The sequence below is a fragment of the Halichoerus grypus genome, chromosome 15 (genome assembly GCF_964656455.1).
Source record: "Halichoerus grypus chromosome 15, mHalGry1.hap1.1, whole genome shotgun sequence".
In the NCBI taxonomy this organism is placed as follows: domain Eukaryota; kingdom Metazoa; phylum Chordata; class Mammalia; order Carnivora; family Phocidae; genus Halichoerus; species Halichoerus grypus.
In genome coordinates this window covers 58,277,278-58,296,161 of record NC_135726.1, presented here as the reverse complement: position 1 = coordinate 58,296,161, position 18,884 = coordinate 58,277,278, and the positions used below count along the sequence as shown (strand labels likewise).

The window sequence follows — 18,884 nt, the reverse complement described above, 5'->3', positions numbered from 1 at the left end:
TGGAGATGGCTAATTTGTTCTTCCACCCAAAAAGAGGTCGGAAGAAGAAATGGGGCCCAGCACAGTGCCTGGCACAAAACAAACGCGCAAGGAAAATTCATTAAGAAGGCAGATGTTTATTCAGCTTCCGGCTCAGCTCCCTGCCTCTCCCCCCAGTCACCAGTTGCTACTGGGATTTTTGCCAGCCCTACGAGAGTAGGGCTTTAACCTTGCAGAAGGAGAATTTAAATGTCTGCACCACTTAGAAAGCTGTGGCCACCCTCCTCTCCTACCTGCTTCACATTACAGACAAACTGCAGGCTGGGTCAAAAACGTCCAGGGGGAGGTACCTGCCCTAGATTGGTGTTTTGCAAACTACAGGTTCATGGGAATTCAATATAATAGAACAGAATTGGCAGGAGGAAGAAAAAGTGGACTGCACATGGCAGAGATTCAGTATTGTTAAAGTTTTGTTTCACATATATTTTGTGTAACGTATACTGGGTTGCCTAATAAAATGTATCGTACAATAGATCCTATCTTTAAAAGGGGGAGGGGAGGGGGTGGGTTTAAAAACACTCTGCCTAGATGATGCACCTTGTGAGGAGCCACGCTAGGATTGACCCCAGTGCACCCCAGTGCGGAAGGCCAACCTTCCCATCCCATGCCAGGCAAGCCAAGCATTTTGCACAGGTATGACCCATGCAAGGTGTTCAGCGCAACACCTGGCCATAGTCTAAGCTCAAGATCAGGGCGCTGTTCCTGTTATTTGAGGTCAGACAGTGGGAAGCTCTTTCCCTCTCTGGGGAGAAGAAATGGCTGATTTGTTCTTCTGCCCAAAAAGAGGTGGGCCAGGCACTTGCTGAATCTCCCTGTTGGGCAGCAGGCTGGCCAAGCCGCTGTCCCCAAAAACAAATCTCAAGTGCTCAAAATGGGAAAGGTGTTTATTGGGTGTCCAGTCTCAGGCCCTGGCTGGGGGCTGGGAGGCAGGTCAGGGGCCCCGTCCCCCAGCATCAACATGGAGGCCTCGGGAAGCTGGTGCAGATTCTTGATGGCTCCCAACCCCATTTTTCAGGCTGGAGAATTTCCACCCATAGCACTCTCCCCCACACCTCCAGTCAGGGCTCAGCCGAAAGCTGGAGGGCTCCACTCTGTGAATGTGAACGTCTTGTCTCCGGCTTATCTCCAAGACACGAAGGCTACTCATGAGCTCCCCCTTCAGGCAGGGCTTGGCCTTTGCAGGAGGTGTGTCTGCGTCCAGGGCTGCAACCCAGCCTTCGGCACTGGCCTGGTGTCCGAGGGCGACAGGAGTCCAGGCTCCCCCCAGAACCCCATGGCACCTGGGGTACCCCGCAGCCTGGCTCATGGATGCTTCCACCGAGTATGCTTTTGCAGCGTGTTCTGCTCCATAAATCGGCGTGGGCAGTGGGGGCACTGAAATGGGCGCTCTCCCGAGTGGACCCGGCTGTGCTGGGCCAGCTCACCGGCCTCACGGAAGCGGCGAGGGCAGAGCGGACAGCCATGGGGTCGCCCACCGCCAGCCCGGTGGATGGAGTGGTGCCGAGCCAGGTGGCTGGCCCGCTTGAATGCCTTCCCACAGGTGTCACACTCGAAGGGCTTCACCTCCGAGTGGGTGATGCTGTGTCGCTGCAGGTAGGACATGTACTCGAAGACCCGGGAGCACACAGGGCAGCTGTAGCACTTTTTCTGAGCTGATGCCCCGTCTGCCCCAGGCTCTCTCTGAGACTCCTGGTCCACCAGCACGGTGTATGGGATGCCCTGGGTGTCAATAAGCAGGTAGTGGTTGGGCCTCGGAGACGAGGAAGTCTGGGGAGGTCCTGTGGAGGAGGAAGGTCCGGGTTCGGGAGACCTGCCTGTCCGAGAGGGCGGGGCCTCCATGGCCTCTGCGGAGGGCAGCACCAGCATCCGGAGGGGTGGCTGAGGCCTGGTGGACGGGAGAGAGGGTGAGGTTAGGTAAAGGAGGGAAGCTGGCTGCACGAGCTCTGTTCCTTACCCTCCGTGTACGCTGCCCACGACCTGTGCATCCCCCAGCCTCCGTCCCCGGACTCTGTGGCCTTCTGTAAAGCTTCTAGGGTCCTTCCCCTGCCCCCCGTTCCATCACCCACTGTAAGCACAGGCGCACCCGGGACCCCGCTCTATCCTCCTCCTTCGCACCCTCCTCAGGTGCCTGGGCGCCCCTCTACTCTGGCCACCCGCAGGGCCTCTCCAGGCCCCACCCCCTAGACCTGCAGGTCTCTCTCTCGGCTCTCCACGCCCCTGACCCGGGTCTGGGTGTCGCCCCATCCTATTACTCCACCCAGAAGCCTGGTCTACCCCTTCCATGTTTGCCCGAGCCTTCTCCAACGGGCTGCCACGTTAAGACCCGCAGGTCCTGACCCTCCATCCAACAACCTCCCTGAACAGCCCTGCGCCCCCCTCCTAGCCCGGCTACCTCCAGGTTCCCTCTCGTCCACGCCCATCCAGCTCACCCTCCCCAAGTTCTTTCTGGGTCCTAGCGCTCTAGGGCGTCGGCCCCGCGAGTTCTGGGCGGTGCCCTCCCGAGCCCCCACAGCGGCCCCTCCCCGCCCGGCGCACAGGTACCCGCTCCCGGCCCCGCCCCTCTCGCGGCCCGCTCCCCGCTCCCTCCCGCCTCCCGGCCCCCGTACCCGGTGCAGCAGCCTCTCGGGTCCGGGCGACTCCGGAACGGCCCCGGGCTACCCCCGTGCTCGCAGGTGGTGGCGGGACGAGCGCCTCTGGGTGTCCCCCGGGAGCTGGTGGCACCGGTAACAGGAGAGCGGACCGGGGCGCGGAGAAGAGGGTCCGGGGAGGAAGGTGGGGGCGGGGCGCCCGGGCCTTCGGGAAACGGATCCGGCCAGAAACACACGCCGAGAGGAAGGTTCCCAGGTGCTCACGGTCCTGGCTGCCCCCTCCCAGCCCGCTGCGCACCCCAACACACACACACGCAAATCAAAGCCCTGAAGTGGAGTGCGGAATGTTTATTGAGTAAGGGGTGAGGGCTGTGGGTGGAAAGGGGGAGATACAGAAACGAGCCAGACCGCGCCGTGCTCTTTTGTCAAATCTTCCGCGCACACAACCGTTCACCACTTCGGAGCAGAAGACCAAGGCTCGGAGACGTTGTCACCTGCAAAGGCTCGCGCAGCACAGCCGGGCCGAACCCAGCTCCGAGACTGGCTCCCAGGCCCAGGGAGGGGCAACGGCTTGGTCTACATCACACAGCTAGAAGGAAGGTGAGGAAGGGCTGGCGTTTCTCCCTTTGGGCGGGTGGAGAAACGGAGGCCCCGGGTCAGGCTGGGAGCGCGCGTGGGAGGGACGCTGTGTGGCTCGCGAGGCCCCGAGGGTCTGGAACTCAGTGCAGGCGCACGTGCTGCGCCAGCTCCGCGGCGTCCTGGAAGCGGCGTGGGCACAGCGGGCAGGTGTGCGGCGGGCCTGCGCGCGCGCGGTGCGTGGCGCGGTGTCGCGACAGGTGGCTGGAGCGCTTGAAGGCCTTGCCGCAGGCGCCGCACGTGAAGGGCTTGAGGTCCGAGTGCGACACGCGGTGGCTCTGCAGCCGCAGAGGGCTGGCAAAGACGCGAGCGCACTCCGGGCAGCTGTAGCCCTTGCGCGGCCCGGGTTCTCCCGGCGCTGCCTCGCGCTGGGGCGGGCCCCGGGGCTCCTCCTCCAGCTGCACCGTGTATGTGTAGGGCACCCCGTTGGCGTCGATGAGCAGGTGGCGGCCCAGCCGCGGGGGCCGGGGCCCTGCCGCCGAGGATGGAGTGGAGGAAGGGCCTTCCGTCTTGGGGAAAGGGGGAGCCTTGGGGGGCGGTGGGTCCATGGCCTCTGGAGAGGAGGACCGAGGGTGGGGTGGCCGAGGCGGCAGCAGCAGCATCTGGGGTGTCAGCTGCGAGCAGTGGAGGGGGGAGAAATTAAAATCGCGACTTCCTGGGGGAGAGTGTCCCCATTACCACTGCTCGTTGGGCTCTCTGTACCACTGACCCACCTCTCCTGCAAAAGAGAAACCGCCTCGAGGCCAGGCGGCGCCGCTCCCAGGACACCCCCTGCCTGCCTTTCCTCCCGCGGCTCCCTCTCAGCCCCAGGCCAGGCCGGAGGTCCCCATCCTGCGCCTTTCCTATCCCCCAACTCCCCCACAGCCTGCCAGTCGGCAAGTCTGGTTCCTCCCTGTACAGCTTGTTCCTAACGGGTCGCTCGCTTCCTCGGCTTCCCAGGCCCAGCGCGGGTGGCACCCTCTCCCCCCGGGGCCAGCACAGCAGCCTCGTTCCCTGGGAGGCCGCCCCATCTCTGCACACATCGTGGCCTCGCTCGGATTCCCTTCTGGGTACGCCCTCGGAACGCCAGTTTTCACTCCGGGCTCCCCTATTCCGACCCTGCACTTAACATCTCCACGTCTCACCCTCCCCCTCGCCTAGCGGACCCATTGTCTGGATTTCACGCACACATCCCTGGGACGCCTCAGCTGCTGCTTCTGCGCAGCGCACACCGGGCCCTGCTACCAGCTAAATGCCCCCCAGGGGTGCCCCGTCTCCCCCGCCCCTAGACTCAAGTCACCGACATCCTTCTTCCTTCTGTCTGTGCCCCTCAGGGGCCTCGTCCCGCTCCCCGTCAGCCGCTCCGGGCCCCGGAGCCCCCTCCCTCCCCTCTGTGCATCTGGCACCTCTGTTTCTCCATCCCTCCAGCCAGCTCCCGTGTGCCGCCTCCTTCTGCAACCCCAGCGCCCGGGGTCCCCCCGTCCCCCTTCTCGCTGCACCCTCAGGGCCCCTCTCCCCCTCCGGCCCGTCCCCCGCCCGGCTCCCACCGCGCCGGGCCCCACCCCCACCCCACCCCACCCCCGCGGCGCCCGCCCCTCCCCCAGCCCGGCCCGGTCTCGCGCCGTCCCGGAGCCAGGCTCCTCCCTCCGTCCCGGCCCCCGTACCCGATGCGGCGGCCTCTCGGGACCGGAGGAGCGGGCCGAGGTCCCGGGCGGCCCGGGCTTCCCCTCGCGAGTGCCGGCGGCGGCGGGACCGAGACTTCCGGGAGCTCCGGGCCGGCGGCGCCGGGGACGCGGGCGCGGGGGGCGCGGGCGCGGGGGCGCGAGGGGCGGCGGCGTCGCTGGAAAAGGGCACCGTCCGGAAACGCTCACGCCGCAACGAAGGTTCCGCTGTCCCGGAGCGGGCCGCTCCCACGGTCCGCTTCCCTTGAGCCCCGGCGGTGCGGGCGGAGGGCGCGGGCGCCGGCTGCACGGTGAGAGCCCTGCCCCCGCTCCCGCTCCCCTCCGCTCCCGACAGGAGCTGTCTGGGCGCCGCGACACACATCCATTAATAAACGGGCTAGGCGGTCCGTGTTTGCCGGACGCTCCTCACGGAAGGGGCGCGCCCAGGTTTGTGCAGTTGAGGCTGGACCGTCCCGCCTGCTCCGCCTGCTCCCCCTGCTCGGCAGTGCAGAGGGCGGGAGCGGGGATGGTTGTCGGCCGGGCACTCGGGGAAACCAAGGCCCACAGAAGGCCAGGCGTCCCCCGTCCCAGAGATGGGGCGCTGTGGCGTTCCCCACTGGGCGCACGGGGAGACCGAGGCCCACAGAAGGCCAGACGTTGCTGGATGTGGAGGTGGGAAGGGTGGCTCTTCGCGTCGGGCTGATGGGAAGTTGCGGCCAGAGGAGGCGCGGCGGCCGCGCCTCGATGGTGCCCGGCACAGAGCGCGGTGCGCAGGGGGAAACCAAGGCAGTGCTCGGTGCAAGTGGGTCCACCCACAGGCCGCGCCGGGTGGCTGGGGCGCTCGAAGGCCGGGCTGCAGGTGCGACGCGCAGCGGCGCGGCAGCTACACGGGGAGCCGCACTTGGGCGCCCGCTGCGCATCTCGCAGCCACGCCCGGAACAGTCAAAGAGCAGGGAATGGCGTGGCGGGGAGCGCGCCGCCCGGACCGGCCGGAGAGGGGGCGGCAGCAGCTCGCGGGTGGGGGCGGCGGGAGCGCAGAGCGCAGGGAGAGAAAGGGCGTTACTGTGGCGCGCAGCCCCAGGCCCCGGCGGAGGCGGGGGGCGGCCAGAGCTGCATCCCACTGAGCTACCAGAAAGAACTGTCTGCGGTGACCAGCCCAGTGTGGCTACTGCGGCCTGAGGACCTGAATTTTAAATGCTGTTTCTCTTAAGGTAAATCTAAATGGCCACACGTGGCTAGTGGCTGCCTGTGGTTTGGGACAGCTCCCACCACCCTCAACCTGGAGGCCCGCAGGCCAGAAAGGACTCAGAGTTGTATCTGGTTGGGACCATATGCTACATTTCAGTGTTTCACTGGGCAATATTTAAGAAGCCAGACAATACACAAATTCAAAATCCCAGACACAGCTGGAAAACAATTTCTAGATGTGGCAATAAGCTGGAGCTGAGAAAGCATTCTTCCGAAAACCTTCCAGAAACCTCCCTAACATCTGTGGAATTGGGCTAAAATTAAAGATCCTCTAGAATTGTGCTGCCCAGAACAGCCACGTGTGGCCCCTCGGTTCTTGACATGTGTCTGGTCTGAACTGAGATATGCTGTAAATGCAAGACGCCCCACGGATTCTGAAGACTTAGTTTTACAAGAAAAGAGTAACGACTTTTTCATGAATGACTTTTATATTGATTACATTTTGAAATGGTAATGCTTTGGATATACTGGGTTAAGTAAGGCATCTTACTAAAATTGATGTCACCTCGTTCACCCTTTTTTTTTTTTAGTGTGGCTCACATTCTGTTGCTATGAGACAGCACTGTCCTCACCAGGCAGTAGGGAGAAGGGGGACTGGTGAACAGAGGACATGCCTCCTTTACAGGGCAACTACACCGTCTGTCTACACCAGGGTTTCTCAGCTCCGGCACTACTGATATTTTGGAGCTGGATCATTCTTTGGTGTGGGGGATGGCTGTCCTCTACATTGTAGGGTATCGTCCAGATGCCTGTAGATGCCCTCTCATCCCCACCGCCCCCTTGTGACAGCAGACATTCCAAGTGTCCCCCAGGGCAACACAGATTCTAGTCCACACAACTACCCAATGAGTCTTCCTAGATCCCTTTCTTGTGTTTCAGAACCGTATAACTACCTGCATCCATGAGAGCTGCATTGCTAAGCGTATTGCATCCTCAGAGCAGACCTTCGAGGTAGGGGTCATGACGATCCCTTTTATGGATGAGGTAACTGAAGCTGGGAGAGATCATGTGATTGGCCTGGGGTCACACCTCCTCAGGACAGCACCAGCTTCAGCCGGAGCTGGTGACCACCTCACACTTCCCCCCAACCTGCCCCGGGCAACCGCTGTGCAAACCACGGTCTGCCCCCTGCTTCCAGGGACAGCCTCCCACCCCCACCCTCTGCCTCCTCCAGTACTTTCTCTTTATGGCGATATTGCAGCGATGTATTTTTTTTTAAACCCACGGAATCATGTCATGTCCGGACTTAAAACCCTCCGCACTGCACTTAGAATAAAGCCCAGAAACCCATCGAGCACAGTGCTGCCCCCCAACTTCTCCCATCCTCCAGGGCCTCTGTTTGCTCTTCCCTCTCTCTGGAGTATTGCCTTTAGCCCCTCAGCAGGATGGACCCTTTCTGACCACTCAGGTCTCCGCTCGGACAGTATTTCATCACTGAAGCTTTGCTGACTGTGTTTGAGGTCAAGCAGGTGACACCCTGCTCTGCCTCCTCATTCTGTTCTCTCTCTTTCAACATCCCATAGGGCAGTCCGTGGTGGCCTGGCTTATTTATCAATTTACTCTTCTCCTGTCTGCCTTTCCCACTCCACAAAGGCAGAGAGTTCTGTCTTGGTTGACATTGTATCTCAGAACCTAGCCAAGATCTTGGCGGGGGGTAGGGGCTCCATTCAATTTTGGTTGAATAAATGAGTGAATGAATGAATGAATGAATGAATGTTTTCAATCACCCAATCCAAAAGTGAAGCATTCTCTACCCCCCCCCCCCATAAAAACCCCTGCTTCTCTCCTGGGACATGATCATGATGAAGCCCCCGCATTCACTCGAGTCCAGAACCTTGGATGTCCTCATTCTCCCCCGCCCCCCTTCCTCAGCTCCCCAGAGCCAGACCGCACCCCTCACCTCACACAGCACCTTGCAGCCCCTGACGAGACCTTGAACTTACATGGCTCTAGGTGCAAAGGCTCCTGTGTTTTCAGGCTGGCTATGCGCCTCCTGTATGCCCCACTCACCAGCTCCTGAAGGATCCTCCCCCGGCTCAGCCTGGCACGCCAGGCCTCTCATCGTCTGTCCCAGCCACCCTAACCAGTCGGCCACATGTGAGATTTTGGATCACTGTGCCTCTGCTCACGCTGGCCGTCTGGTATTCCCACCCCGTGGCCCTCAGCAATCTCTCCAGCTTCATCTGTGACCGATTACTCATGTCCCCAGCCTTCAGTTCACACAGCCTCTCAGTAAGCCAGTGAGGCAGGCACTCCCCTGAGCCTCAGGGAGGGCGAGAGGCTTGCATCCGCTCCCCAGCCTGCAGCCCGAGCTGCAGGGACAGTATCAAAGCCAGGGTCCCCCCGCTCCAGCACCCTCGCTTCCCTCCACAGCCTGCAGCCCGAGCCTGCCTCCGTCAGGAACTGTTCTGGACCACTCTCCTCTCAACGCCCACCGTTCACTCCACACGACCTTGCATTCCCATGCAACAAGCCCTTCTCCCCTTTGGGGAACGAAGTGATTGCCAAGCCTGTGCGTCTGGGTCAACCTGGGTCTTAGTAATCCACTCGCCAGGCTTCCTGCCCTCCTCTCTGCACCCCATCCCAGGTCTCCCCAAACCTCCCTCGCAGGGGTTCTCAGTCTCCAAGCCCCCTGCCGTTGGGGCCACTCAGTCCCACACCCCAAGTCCCTCGTGTGGCCCAAGCCCGCACTGCTCCATTGGGCGGGATCCTAACAATGCCACACCTCCCGCTCCCACTCACTCCTCCAAGCCTTGGCTCAGCCATCCTACCCTCTTCGGTAAGTGGATGCATCAGTGAGTTCCTGAGGGCTCCAAGCTCCCAAGCAGAGGGAGGTGTGCCTAAGAAAGCTCTCGCCAACAACTCACACCCACAAAGGAAACGTTCCCACAAAGTTTGGGTTTCACCTCCACCCCAACAACTTAAGAATCAAAACTCACATTGGTTAGAGCCTGTCGTAGAAGCCCCGTGAGTTGGGGAAAGTAAGGAAGGAAGCAGTACGTGCTGCCTGTGGGCGGCACCGCACACTCGTGGCTCAGCTGCGGTCCTCAGGTACCCTTCCATCCACCTACAGGTGGGAACGGAGTTACAGAATGGCACAGCCGTCCATCCCGGGCTATGGAAAGCAGCTGCGGCAGCCAGGGATCCAACAAGAGCTCCCACCTCTCACCCCGGACCAGAGTTGGCTGGGTACCCCAAGCCATTCCCTCTTCCGGACCAGGGAGACGGAGGCTCCGGTCACACAGCAAGTAAGAGCAGGGCCTCTGCCATCTGTACCCAAAACAGGAGATTCTATGGAGTCTCCGTGGCCTCTCCGCCATCCAGCAAGTTCCCTTCAGCCTGCACGTGCTGGGTCAGGCGCTGGGCATCCTTCGGACTCCAGGACAGAGCTGGCCGGCGGGGGCCACCCAGCCGGGCCAGTGCACCAACGAAGCGCGGCCTCACTGCAGCGCTTGCAGGCTCCACACACTCTGAGTGGGTGATGCCGTGGCTCCCGGGTGCGCGCCGCTCTCGTGGGCCGGGATCACTGGGGGCCAGCGGGGGGTTGAGATGGGGGGGTGCTGGGCTCCTCTTGTGGGCCCAGATCACTGGGAGCTCCCGGATCAGTGGGGGCCAGCGAAGCCCCGGGGATGGGGGGGGCCAGGCTCCTCTTGCAGGCCCAGATCATTGGGGGCCAGGGAAGCCCCCCCCGGGGGGGGGTGCTGGGCTCCTCTTGCAGGCCCGGATCACTGGGAGCTCCTGGATCACTTGGGGCCAGCGAAGCCCCGGGAAGGGGGGGGCTGGGCTCCTCTTGCGGGCCTGGATCATTGGGGGCCAGCGAAGCCCCCCGGGGGGGGTTGCTGGGCTCCTCTTGCGGGCCCAGATCACTGGGAGCTGCCGGATCACTGGGAGCTCCCGGATCACTGGGGGCTCCCGGATCACTGGGGGCCAGCGAAGCCCCGGGGGGGGGGGGGGGGCTGGGCTCCTCTTGCGGGCCCGGATCACTGGGAGCTCCTGGATCACTTGGGGCCAGCGAAGCCCCGGGGAGGGGGGGACTGGGCTCCTCTTGCGGGCCTGAATCATTGGGGGCCAGCGAGGCCCCCCGGGGGGGGTTGCTGGGCTCCTCTTGCAGGCCCGGATCACTGGGAGCTCCCGGATCACTGGGGGCCAGCGAAGCCCCGGGGGGGGGGGGCCTGGGCTCCTCTTGCAGGCCCGGCTCACTGGGGGACAGTAAAGCCCCCCGGGGAGGGGGGTGCTGGGCTCCTCTCGCGGGCCCGGATCACTGGGAGCTCCCGGATCACTGCGGGCCAGCGAAGCCCCCGGAGCGGGGGAAAGCTGGGATCCTCTTGCGGACAGGCTAGGGTCGGGGGGGCGGCTGGGGTCCGGCCCGTGGGCCTCCTCCCTGCGCATGTGCACCCCGGCCGCCGGGAAGGGTCCGCGGCCGCCAGGGGTGCGCCGGGGCAGGCGGGGCAGCCGAGGGGCCGGGACCTGGACGGGGACCTAGGCAGGAAGGGCCGGGGCAGGCCTACCTCGGGGCGCCCAGCGCCGTGCGGTCACCTCCACGGGCCGCCCCGCGCAGCCCCGCGCTCGGCCCTGACGCCACTGTGGCCGGACGCCGCCCCGGAAACCCGCCCCGACGGGAAACGAACACCCCCAAACAACGGTTCCGGCGTCGCAGGGGACAGACCGCAACCAAAATCAGAAGGGGCTGGCCATTCCTCTGTGGCCACACAGCAAAGCCAGAGGGCCGGACGATTCCCGCCCTGCGACAGCAGAGGAAACCCCGGCCTTGACACGTAATACATCACAGGGCAGGAAGACAGAGTGCCGGTGGTGAATCCGAGGCCAGAGACAGGCGGTCAGGGGCCCAGGGCCAGGAACCGCGCCGCCAGTCCCTCCGTGGGCTGCAGTCCTGGAGGGAACTGATCCCCAGATCCAGAGCACAGCTGAACCCTTGGCCTCCAACTCCACAGCCGGCCAGGAGGCCCCTCCCTGAGGAATCCAGCGGGATCTGCTGGGCCGGCTGCCGAGAGGTCGGCAGCAGCAGCCCACCCCAGGGAGGTCAGCCAGCGCTGGCTGGGGCTGCTGGAACGCGCGGAGGTCTTTCTGCAGGGACCGCACACTCAGGGCCAGAATCCCAAATGTGAGACCCACGCCGGCTGAGGGAGAGCGTGCTCACACAGCTCTGCAGGCGCATGCACGGCCCGGTGGGAGTCGGCCCCTCTCCCTCTGCATCAACCTGAGCTGCCTCCTACAGCCACAGTAGGACATGTGCAGAGCACCCCACCACAGCCAGTAAGTAAGTGACCACTGGAGCACGGGGGCCCAAGTGAGGACAGAACAGGTGACCGACTTGGCCTGGTTTGGGATGCGTCCCACGACTTTCCCAGTTTTAAAATGCAGAGGAAGAAACAAGAACAAGGCAGGAAGCTAGATGCCTTAGCAGGTTTGGCAAATCATTGCCATCTGGTGCTGACAGGGAGGAGAGAATTCGTTCCTGGGTTACACAGGGAGGACTGAAGCCAGAGAGTGAACTCCCCAGTCATAAATCCCACCCCGTGCAGAGTTTAAACCCAAGGTCCCTGCCTCTTGGGGGAGGCTCAAGGGGAAAAGATCATTAATCCCCTTAGGAGGTGAGGGCATCTTTTTCATTACTTCCTCCCGATTTCCCCGCCACCCGTAGGCCTGCAGTGCACCTCGAGGTTGGAGATCATTCAGGCTGGGATACAACAGCCCAGAAACGGATGCCGCCTGTCCACATGCCAGAGCCAAGCTCCACACTGGAGAGCTGGGGAAACGTTCCCAGCACACTGTTCGCTAAACGCATCAGCTTTGTGTCCATATCAGTAAGAGACTCAGTTTGCCCTAATGCGCCAGGATGTGCTGAGCAACACCTACAGGAAGCCCGCGGGGTTGGCTGGATTGCCTGAAGCCTTGGCACGAGCCTCAAAGATGCCGTGCTGGACATCCAAGTGGGACAGGCCATGTGCCTTGGGACAGAAAGCATTCTGGAAGACCTGCAGGCACTTAGGACAGCTGTAAACCGGGGGGGACGAAGCTCCCTTGTCTTGCAGGCTGTCATCAGGCTTCTCCACTCCCATCGTGGGTCTGTAGGTGTATGGTATGTCCCTCTGGGCACTGAGCAGGTCTGGCCTTGACCCAGGGCAGGAAATGAGCCTGAAGGCCCAAAGAGAGGAGGAGGGGCAAACTCAGCGGAAGGGTATTCGCTGGGGATAGGAGAAGCCTCCACTGATGAAAACAAAGCCATGGGCATCCTTGAATCCAGACGAGCAGCTCAAGGAGAAAAACCTGCCTTAAGTGAAAGCAGGGAGAGCTGTGGTGACCAAAGGCCCTCCCTGCACCCCCCAATCTCAGCATACCCATGTCATCCTCCACTCTCTACTCCTTAACCACCCCCCCCCCAGTCTGGACAAGGGGCAGGGGTGGTTTCCATGGCCCCTGTGCCACACGCTGGACTTGTTGACTTTACCGCTGCTCCATGCTCCCAGGGTTCACACGGGCCTCTAGCATCTATCAACCCATTCCTCCTGGTGTGCACTGCGGTCCTCTTACACTCCCTGGAATCCGCACAACCCCCGCACTTTCCTTTACGATGCTGGCCTCCCTCTTGTCTTCCAAACGCCCCGCGGGGAGGATGCACTCCTCCCTCCCTCCTGGGACTCCCCGCGCTCCAAACGAGCATCTGCACCTCTCAGAGGTGCCTCCCTTCTGACGACCGGCGTCCCACCCCCGCCCTCCGTCCCCACGGCCGCGCCGGTGTCTGCCCCGTCCGTGTCCCCGACGGTCGTCCGACCCTCGCTCCCTCCCATCCCCCTGGATGCCCACCGGAGCCTCGCCCCAGACTCTCTGCAGAGCCCTCCCTCTCGGAGCAGGGTCCTGACGCTTCCGGATCCCCACTCCGGACACGGCCTACTGTCCGTGCGGGTCTGGATCTCCTGGGAGCCCTAACGGGGCCAGCCACTCCGACCGGAAAGGAAGGGGGGGGCGTTCGCGTGAAAGGCTTCCGGGCGTAAACACACGCCATCAAAGGAATGGTTCCAAGAGCCTTTTGTTCCACTGAGCCGAATCTCATTCCTTCACTCCTTCAACAAATACTTGTTAAGCATCTCCTTCGTGGCATCTTCCGGGGATGAAAGAGTGAACAAACCAGACCGAAGTAGTCTGTGCCTTCCTTCCCTTCAGAGGTGACAAATCTTATTTTTATCGGACACCTGCTGCAGCAAAGAGCTCTCCTCTGGGCCTCGTGGGGGCGACAAAGACCAAAATATTGAACTGTCACCCCACCTAAGCACCTGGGGGGGGGGGGGCGGAGATGACCATCAGGAGACCCAAAGCATCACTAAAGAATCTTACGTAGGGGAGACAGGGATTTCAAAGGAGAAGGTCCTTTAGTGTCTCAAACTCAGCCCTACCGTTTTTCGGAGACAAGTGAAGCCCAGAGAGGCTCAGTGAAATGTCGGCCACACAGGTGGACACCAGAGCCAGGACGGCAACCAGAGCTGGGACTCGACAGTTTCTCAGCCCATTATGTTCATTTTAGGGAAACTGTTCTGTGGCCCCTGAAAGTTAAGGGGCGAAACTAGAAAGGCTGAAAAGAGAGCTGCCTCGGGGAAGGAGTCCCGAGTGTGAGGCAGACGGGTGGATCCTCCAGCAGAGTGGTCGGTCTGGCTGGCCACCTACACGCTGGCTGAGCGTGCTGCCAAGGAAAAACCGGAAGGCTGAAGCCAGACTCCATGCTAATTCTCTGGAAGGATTAAGCATTCCATCAGGATTTTGTAGCAAACTTCAGATTTTAATGAAGCAGCTTAGAAATGACAGGGTTCCAATATAGTCTCCGAACGCTCAGACCCCAAAGTCTCTCCAGGTGAATCTGAGAAGCATTGTGTGACACCATTCTCCCTTGGTGACTCAGTTTCCCCATTTGTCGTATAGAGGCCACCATTGTTCCGGGTTTTTTTTATATAAGATGTAAATTACACAAAGTAACAGACCAGTGAATTTTTACATATATACAGAGCAATATAACAGCACCCCAGAGAGCTCCCCCGAATGCTTCTAGTCGGTCATTAACCCCGAGGAAGGGTAACCACGTTTTCTGATTTCAACTCCAAAGACTACTCTGGCTTGCTTTTAAACCTCATAAAAATATAGTTATATTTTTTTAAAGTACTTTTTCACGCCTGACTTCTTTCACTCAACGTATGTCAGCCATGCTGTTGTTTTCAACAGTTCATTTGTTTGTTTGTTTTTTCCCATTGCTGTGTAGGTTCCGTTGTATGGCTATCCCACAATTTCCTTCTCTTTTCTTTCTAACTGCTGACGGACATTTGTTTTGAGTTTTGGTCTATTATGAACAAGGCTACTAGGAGTATTCTCACACATGTCATTTGGTGGATATAACGACACACTTCTTATGAGTGTGCATCTGGGAATGGAAGTGCTGGGACCTGGGGTACGTGTCCGCTTAGCCTTAGTGTGTATTAATGGTCTTCTAAGTGGCTGCAGCAATTTGCATACCGTCAGCAGTGTACGTAGGTTCCAGCCGCTTCACACCCTCCCCAACACTTGATCCTGAAAGTCTTTACTCTCAGCCTGGCGGGTGGGAAGTGTATCTCATTTCATACCTTCCTGATGCCCAGTGATGCTGAGCACATCTGCCTGTGTTCACCGGCCACTTTAATAGCTTCTGTTCTGAAACATCTGGCCCATTTTTAAGTGGAGGGATCTCTCTCGATGGCCATGGAGGAGGCTTGGCAGGCTGAAGAAACCAAGGTCTGGAAAAGCCGCACAACGTGCTCACGTTACACAACATTCCCAGTCCACTGGACTGCCGTCAGAGAACACCAGATCCGGGGTGGGAGAAATGTACCTCTCACAGTTTGGGAGGCTGGGAAGGCTATGGTCAAGATGCCGGCAGATTCAGTGTCCAAATTCACAGACAGCACTCTCCTCACATGGAAGGGGCGAGGAAGTCTCTGGAGTCTCTTTTATAAGAGCACTAAACCCATTCATGAAGCCTCCACCCTCATGACCTAATCAATTCCCAAAGGCCCCGTCTCCTAATACCAACACATTGGGGATTAGGTTCCAACATATGAATGTGGGGAGGGGGGAGCCATAAGCATTCAGTCTGTGCAAACAGCAAATCAGGCACATACACACAGTCTTCATCCTAGCACCTGAGTCTCTGATAGTGAATATGTTCAGACACTGTCCCATCTACATCCCCCAACTTAACGCACTTACCAAGAATCTAGGAAGCAGCTGTGGTACAAAGGGCAAGAAAAAGAAGCTGGATGGATGAGGTGGGTGCTTCCAGAGGTCATGCGTAGTTCAAGTCCAAGTGGGAGGTGCTGCAGGACCTGAAGGAAAAGGCCGTTGGGTGAACCCAAAGACACACCAGAGCTTGACGAGGATGCAGGGAAAACTGGAACCCTCAGACATTGCTGGTGGGAATAAAAAAATGGTGTGTCTCCTCAAAACGTTAAAGATGAAAATTTACCATGTGACCCAGCAATTCCATTTGCAGGTAGATACTCAACAAAACTGAAAACGCACGTTGATACAAAACCTTAGGCATGAACGTTCAGAGCAGCATTATTCGTAAGAGCGAAAACGTGGAGAGAAACCCGATGTCCACCGGTGTTTGAGAAGTGGATGAATCCTATGTGGTGTATCCATTCCACGCACTATTACTCAGCCAGGACTGAACAAGCCTGGAGAACTACTTGTCCTTCAGAGTGACAACGCATAAAGCACGCAGGCAGGGTCACTGGCTGGAGACATCAACAGGTCCTAGCCCCAGGCACTTGGACTATAAGCTGCACCGTCTTGGGAGGGTTTTGAGCTAGGCAGGGACTCTACCATGTGAGGGCTTTGGGATTCCTCTGAAACTAGTGGCCTGAGGTCAGCAAGCGAGAAGCCTGGGGAGAACCTGGAGGTCGGCAGGAGTCAGAGGATGCTTTCTGGAGGAAAGCTTCAGAAAGGCCTGTGTTGGCGGCCGGTGGAAGCCGAGGGACGAGGGAGGGGCCTGGTGCTGAAATGCAAGCATGAGAAAGAATGAGGTCCGAGCAAGCGGTGGTGCACATCGAGATGGCAAGAGCGATGCACAGGGAACCCTAAGTTCTCGCTGTTCGTGCTCCATGGGCAGACTGCAATGCCCTGGAGAATCTCAGCGCTGCAGAGAGGAATTCACCCCGGAGAATACCACCAGCAGCAGCCCGCGCGCCGTCCGGGGTCCGTGCAAAGGCGTTATTCCGCTCGGCGCCTTCACACCTGCTTTTATTCAGTCACCCCGCGAGGTAACACACAACCATTCCCGTTTTGCAGGGAAGAAGACTGAGGCTCAGAGAGGGAGTTCACTGCTCAAGGGCACGCGGGCACCGATAAAGCACCAACATCCCTGCAGCCGAGAGTCGGTCGGGTCGCAGCTTTACGGCGCCTTCGGAGGCCGAGCCCCTTCCCTACACCCCCTGTCTTCCGCCCCGCCCACCACGGCCCTTCCAGCCTCCGCCGGCCTCTCTATGGTCTTCCCTGCCGCCCTTGTACACACACGCGTCCTCTCGTTTCCCTCCCAGCCTGGCTGCTCTAGCCGCCGCCACCCTCTCTATGGTTTCCACCCCCACCCCCACCCCCGCCGCTCACACGGTGTCGGCTCTTTCTCGGAGTAACGCAATCCCGGCCTTCGGCCTCTCGCGCCGCTCCGAGCCGAGCTGGGGCGGCCTCTCTGGTCCGGCTGGGCGGAAGTGGCGCCCACCGGGAGAGCGCTCGTACGGAAAGCCCGGGCAAGGAAGAACCGCGACCTCCAGGGAGAGACCCTGGAAAGACGGTGCGCCGCGCAGGCCCTCCTGGAAAAGGCTCCGGCCGGAAACGCGAGGCCCGGAGAGGAAGGGTCCGCTTTCCGCTCGGCCCCGCCCCCGAGGAACCGGGATCCCAGAAAGATCACGGTGTCCAGAGGAGGTTCCTGCCTCGTGTTTCATTGTTGTCTGTCTGTCTGTCTGTCTATTTATTTATTTATTTATTTATTCTTTAGATTTTATTTATTTATCTGAGAGAGAGCACAAGCGGGGCAGACGGAGAGGGAGAAGCAAGCCCCCCACTGAGCAAGGAGCCCGATGCGGGGCTCGATCCCAGGACCCTGGGATCATGACCTGAGCCAAAGGCAGATGCTTAACTGACTGAGCCACCCAGGTGCCCCTAAAAATCAGATTTTAAAAATCATCCACAGGCTCAAGGGACACCTGCCTGGCTCAGTGGGAAGACCATGCAACTCTTGATCTCGAGGTCATGAGTTCAAGCCCCACATTGGGTGTAGAGATTACTTAAATAAATAAAAAACAATAAATAAATATTATCTAGAGGCTCCCTCAACTCCATGTTATATTATGGAAATTTACAACCATAGAGAAAAGATGGAAGAATTGCATAGTGAACATCCATAGACCTACCTTACAGGCTTATGTTTAAATGTCATCTACAGTTTGATCCTAAAAGATCATGTTCAGCTAATTCTTTTTTTTTTTTAGCAGCTTCATTGAGATATAACTCACATACCATATAATTTACCCATTTAACTGATGATTCAGTGGTTTTTAGTATATTTGCAGATATGTGCAGCCATCAGCACAATTTTAGAACATTTTAATCACTTCAAAAATAAATCTTGTACTCTCTAGCTATCACTCCTCTATTCCCTCAACCCCAGTCCACCCATCCTCTGGCCCTTAAGGAACCACAAATCTACTTTCTTTTTCTTTTTCTTTTTTTTTTTAAGATTTTATTTATTTGTCCGGGAGAGAGAGAGAGCACAAGCAGGGGGAGCGGCAGGCAGAGGGAGAAGCAGGCTCCCCGCTGAGCAAGGAGCCCGATGTGGGACTAAATCCCAGGACCCTGGGATCATAACCTGAGCCGAAAGATGATGCTTAACCGAATGAGCCACCCAGGCGTCCCTCTACTTTCTGTCTCTGTAAATTTCCCTGTTCTGGATAGCTTGTATGAATGGAATAATAAAATATGTGGGTTTTTGTGTCTGGCTTCTCTCACTGAGCATAATGTTTTCAAGATTCATTCATGTTGTAGCATGTATCAGCACTTCATTCCTTTTTGTGGAATAAAAAATAATTATCTTATGGATAATATATATCCATATATATCCACGTAATATATATATTACTTTTTTTTTTTTTTTACCCAGTCATGAATTGATGGACATTTGGGTTGTTTCCACCTTTGGCTATTATGAATAATGGTGCTATAAGCATTTGTTTACAAATTTTTGTGTGAACAAATATTTTCATTTCTTTGGGTACATCCCTAGGAGTGGAATTTCTGGGTCATATGGTAACCCTAACAGCCAATTCATTTAAAAAGCAGGGGATCCAGCCCAGCAAGGAGAAGTGATGTGCTCACAGGAGGGACAGAAGGAAGCAAGACTAGACCCCACATCTTCTGATTCCAAGCCCGGGACTCTTTCTGCCATTTTATAGTGGCTCCACATACCAGACTTCTAGCATCAGATCATGCAATAGAGTACTACATGCAATTAATGTAGTACCAGGCCATGAAGGACTCAGGCAAACAGGGGAAAAGGCAAGGGACCCACAGCTATTGAGCACCAGTTACTTCCAGGAATTGCACTAGACCTGTAGCATTTTCCATCTGTGGTGTTCTCAATACAATCCCACCCAAGCAGCATGGCGCTGCCCACTTTGTGCATGACAGCTGGATACTGAGA

General features: G+C 58.6%; 2 protein-coding genes and 1 long non-coding RNA gene across 10 annotated transcripts; 1 reads left to right on the top strand and 2 right to left on the bottom strand.

The window, feature by feature from the left end:
- Positions 1–96: 96 nt before the first annotated feature.
- On the bottom strand, positions 97–16,935 carry ZNF581 (zinc finger protein 581). Of its 5 annotated transcripts, none has more exons than XR_004918727.2 (3): positions 16,796–16,935; positions 15,398–16,187; positions 11,484–12,424 (listed from the first exon to the last, which is right to left on the bottom strand). XR_004918727.2 is itself a non-coding variant. In XM_036096862.2 (2 exons), the coding sequence occupies exons 1-2, from the start codon at positions 15,475–15,477 to the stop codon at positions 1,342–1,344; spliced, it is 663 nt and encodes a 220-aa protein (XP_035952755.1). In that variant the 5' UTR covers positions 15,478–15,522; the 3' UTR covers positions 97–1,341. The 5 variants fall into 5 exon arrangements, 3 of the variants coding, with proteins under 3 accessions (XP_035952755.1, XP_035952756.1, XP_035952758.1); XR_004918725.2 differs by lacking the exon at positions 11,484–12,424 and adding an exon at positions 13,923–14,925; XM_036096862.2 differs by lacking the exons at positions 11,484–12,424; positions 16,796–16,935 and adding an exon at positions 97–1,924 and having other exon boundaries at positions 15,398–15,522.
- Positions 2,961–10,679, bottom strand: ZNF580 (zinc finger protein 580). Of its 4 annotated transcripts, none has more exons than XM_078062674.1 (2): positions 10,660–10,679; positions 2,961–3,877 (listed from the first exon to the last, which is right to left on the bottom strand). In XM_078062674.1, exon 2 carries the CDS (start codon positions 3,863–3,865, stop codon positions 3,347–3,349), a length of 519 nt encoding a protein of 172 aa, XP_077918800.1. In that variant the 5' UTR covers positions 3,866–3,877; positions 10,660–10,679; the 3' UTR covers positions 2,961–3,346. The 4 variants fall into 4 exon arrangements, with proteins under 4 accessions (XP_077918800.1, XP_035952770.1, XP_035952768.1 ...); XM_036096877.2 differs by lacking the exon at positions 10,660–10,679 and adding an exon at positions 4,907–5,098; XM_036096875.2 differs by lacking the exon at positions 10,660–10,679 and adding an exon at positions 4,649–4,774.
- LOC118538711 (uncharacterized) lies at positions 5,083–7,853 on the top strand. The gene is made up of 2 exons (XR_013444147.1): positions 5,083–5,214; positions 6,115–7,853. It is a non-coding gene; the product is annotated as an uncharacterized LOC118538711 (long non-coding RNA).
- Positions 16,936–18,884: the final 1,949 nt, after the last annotated feature.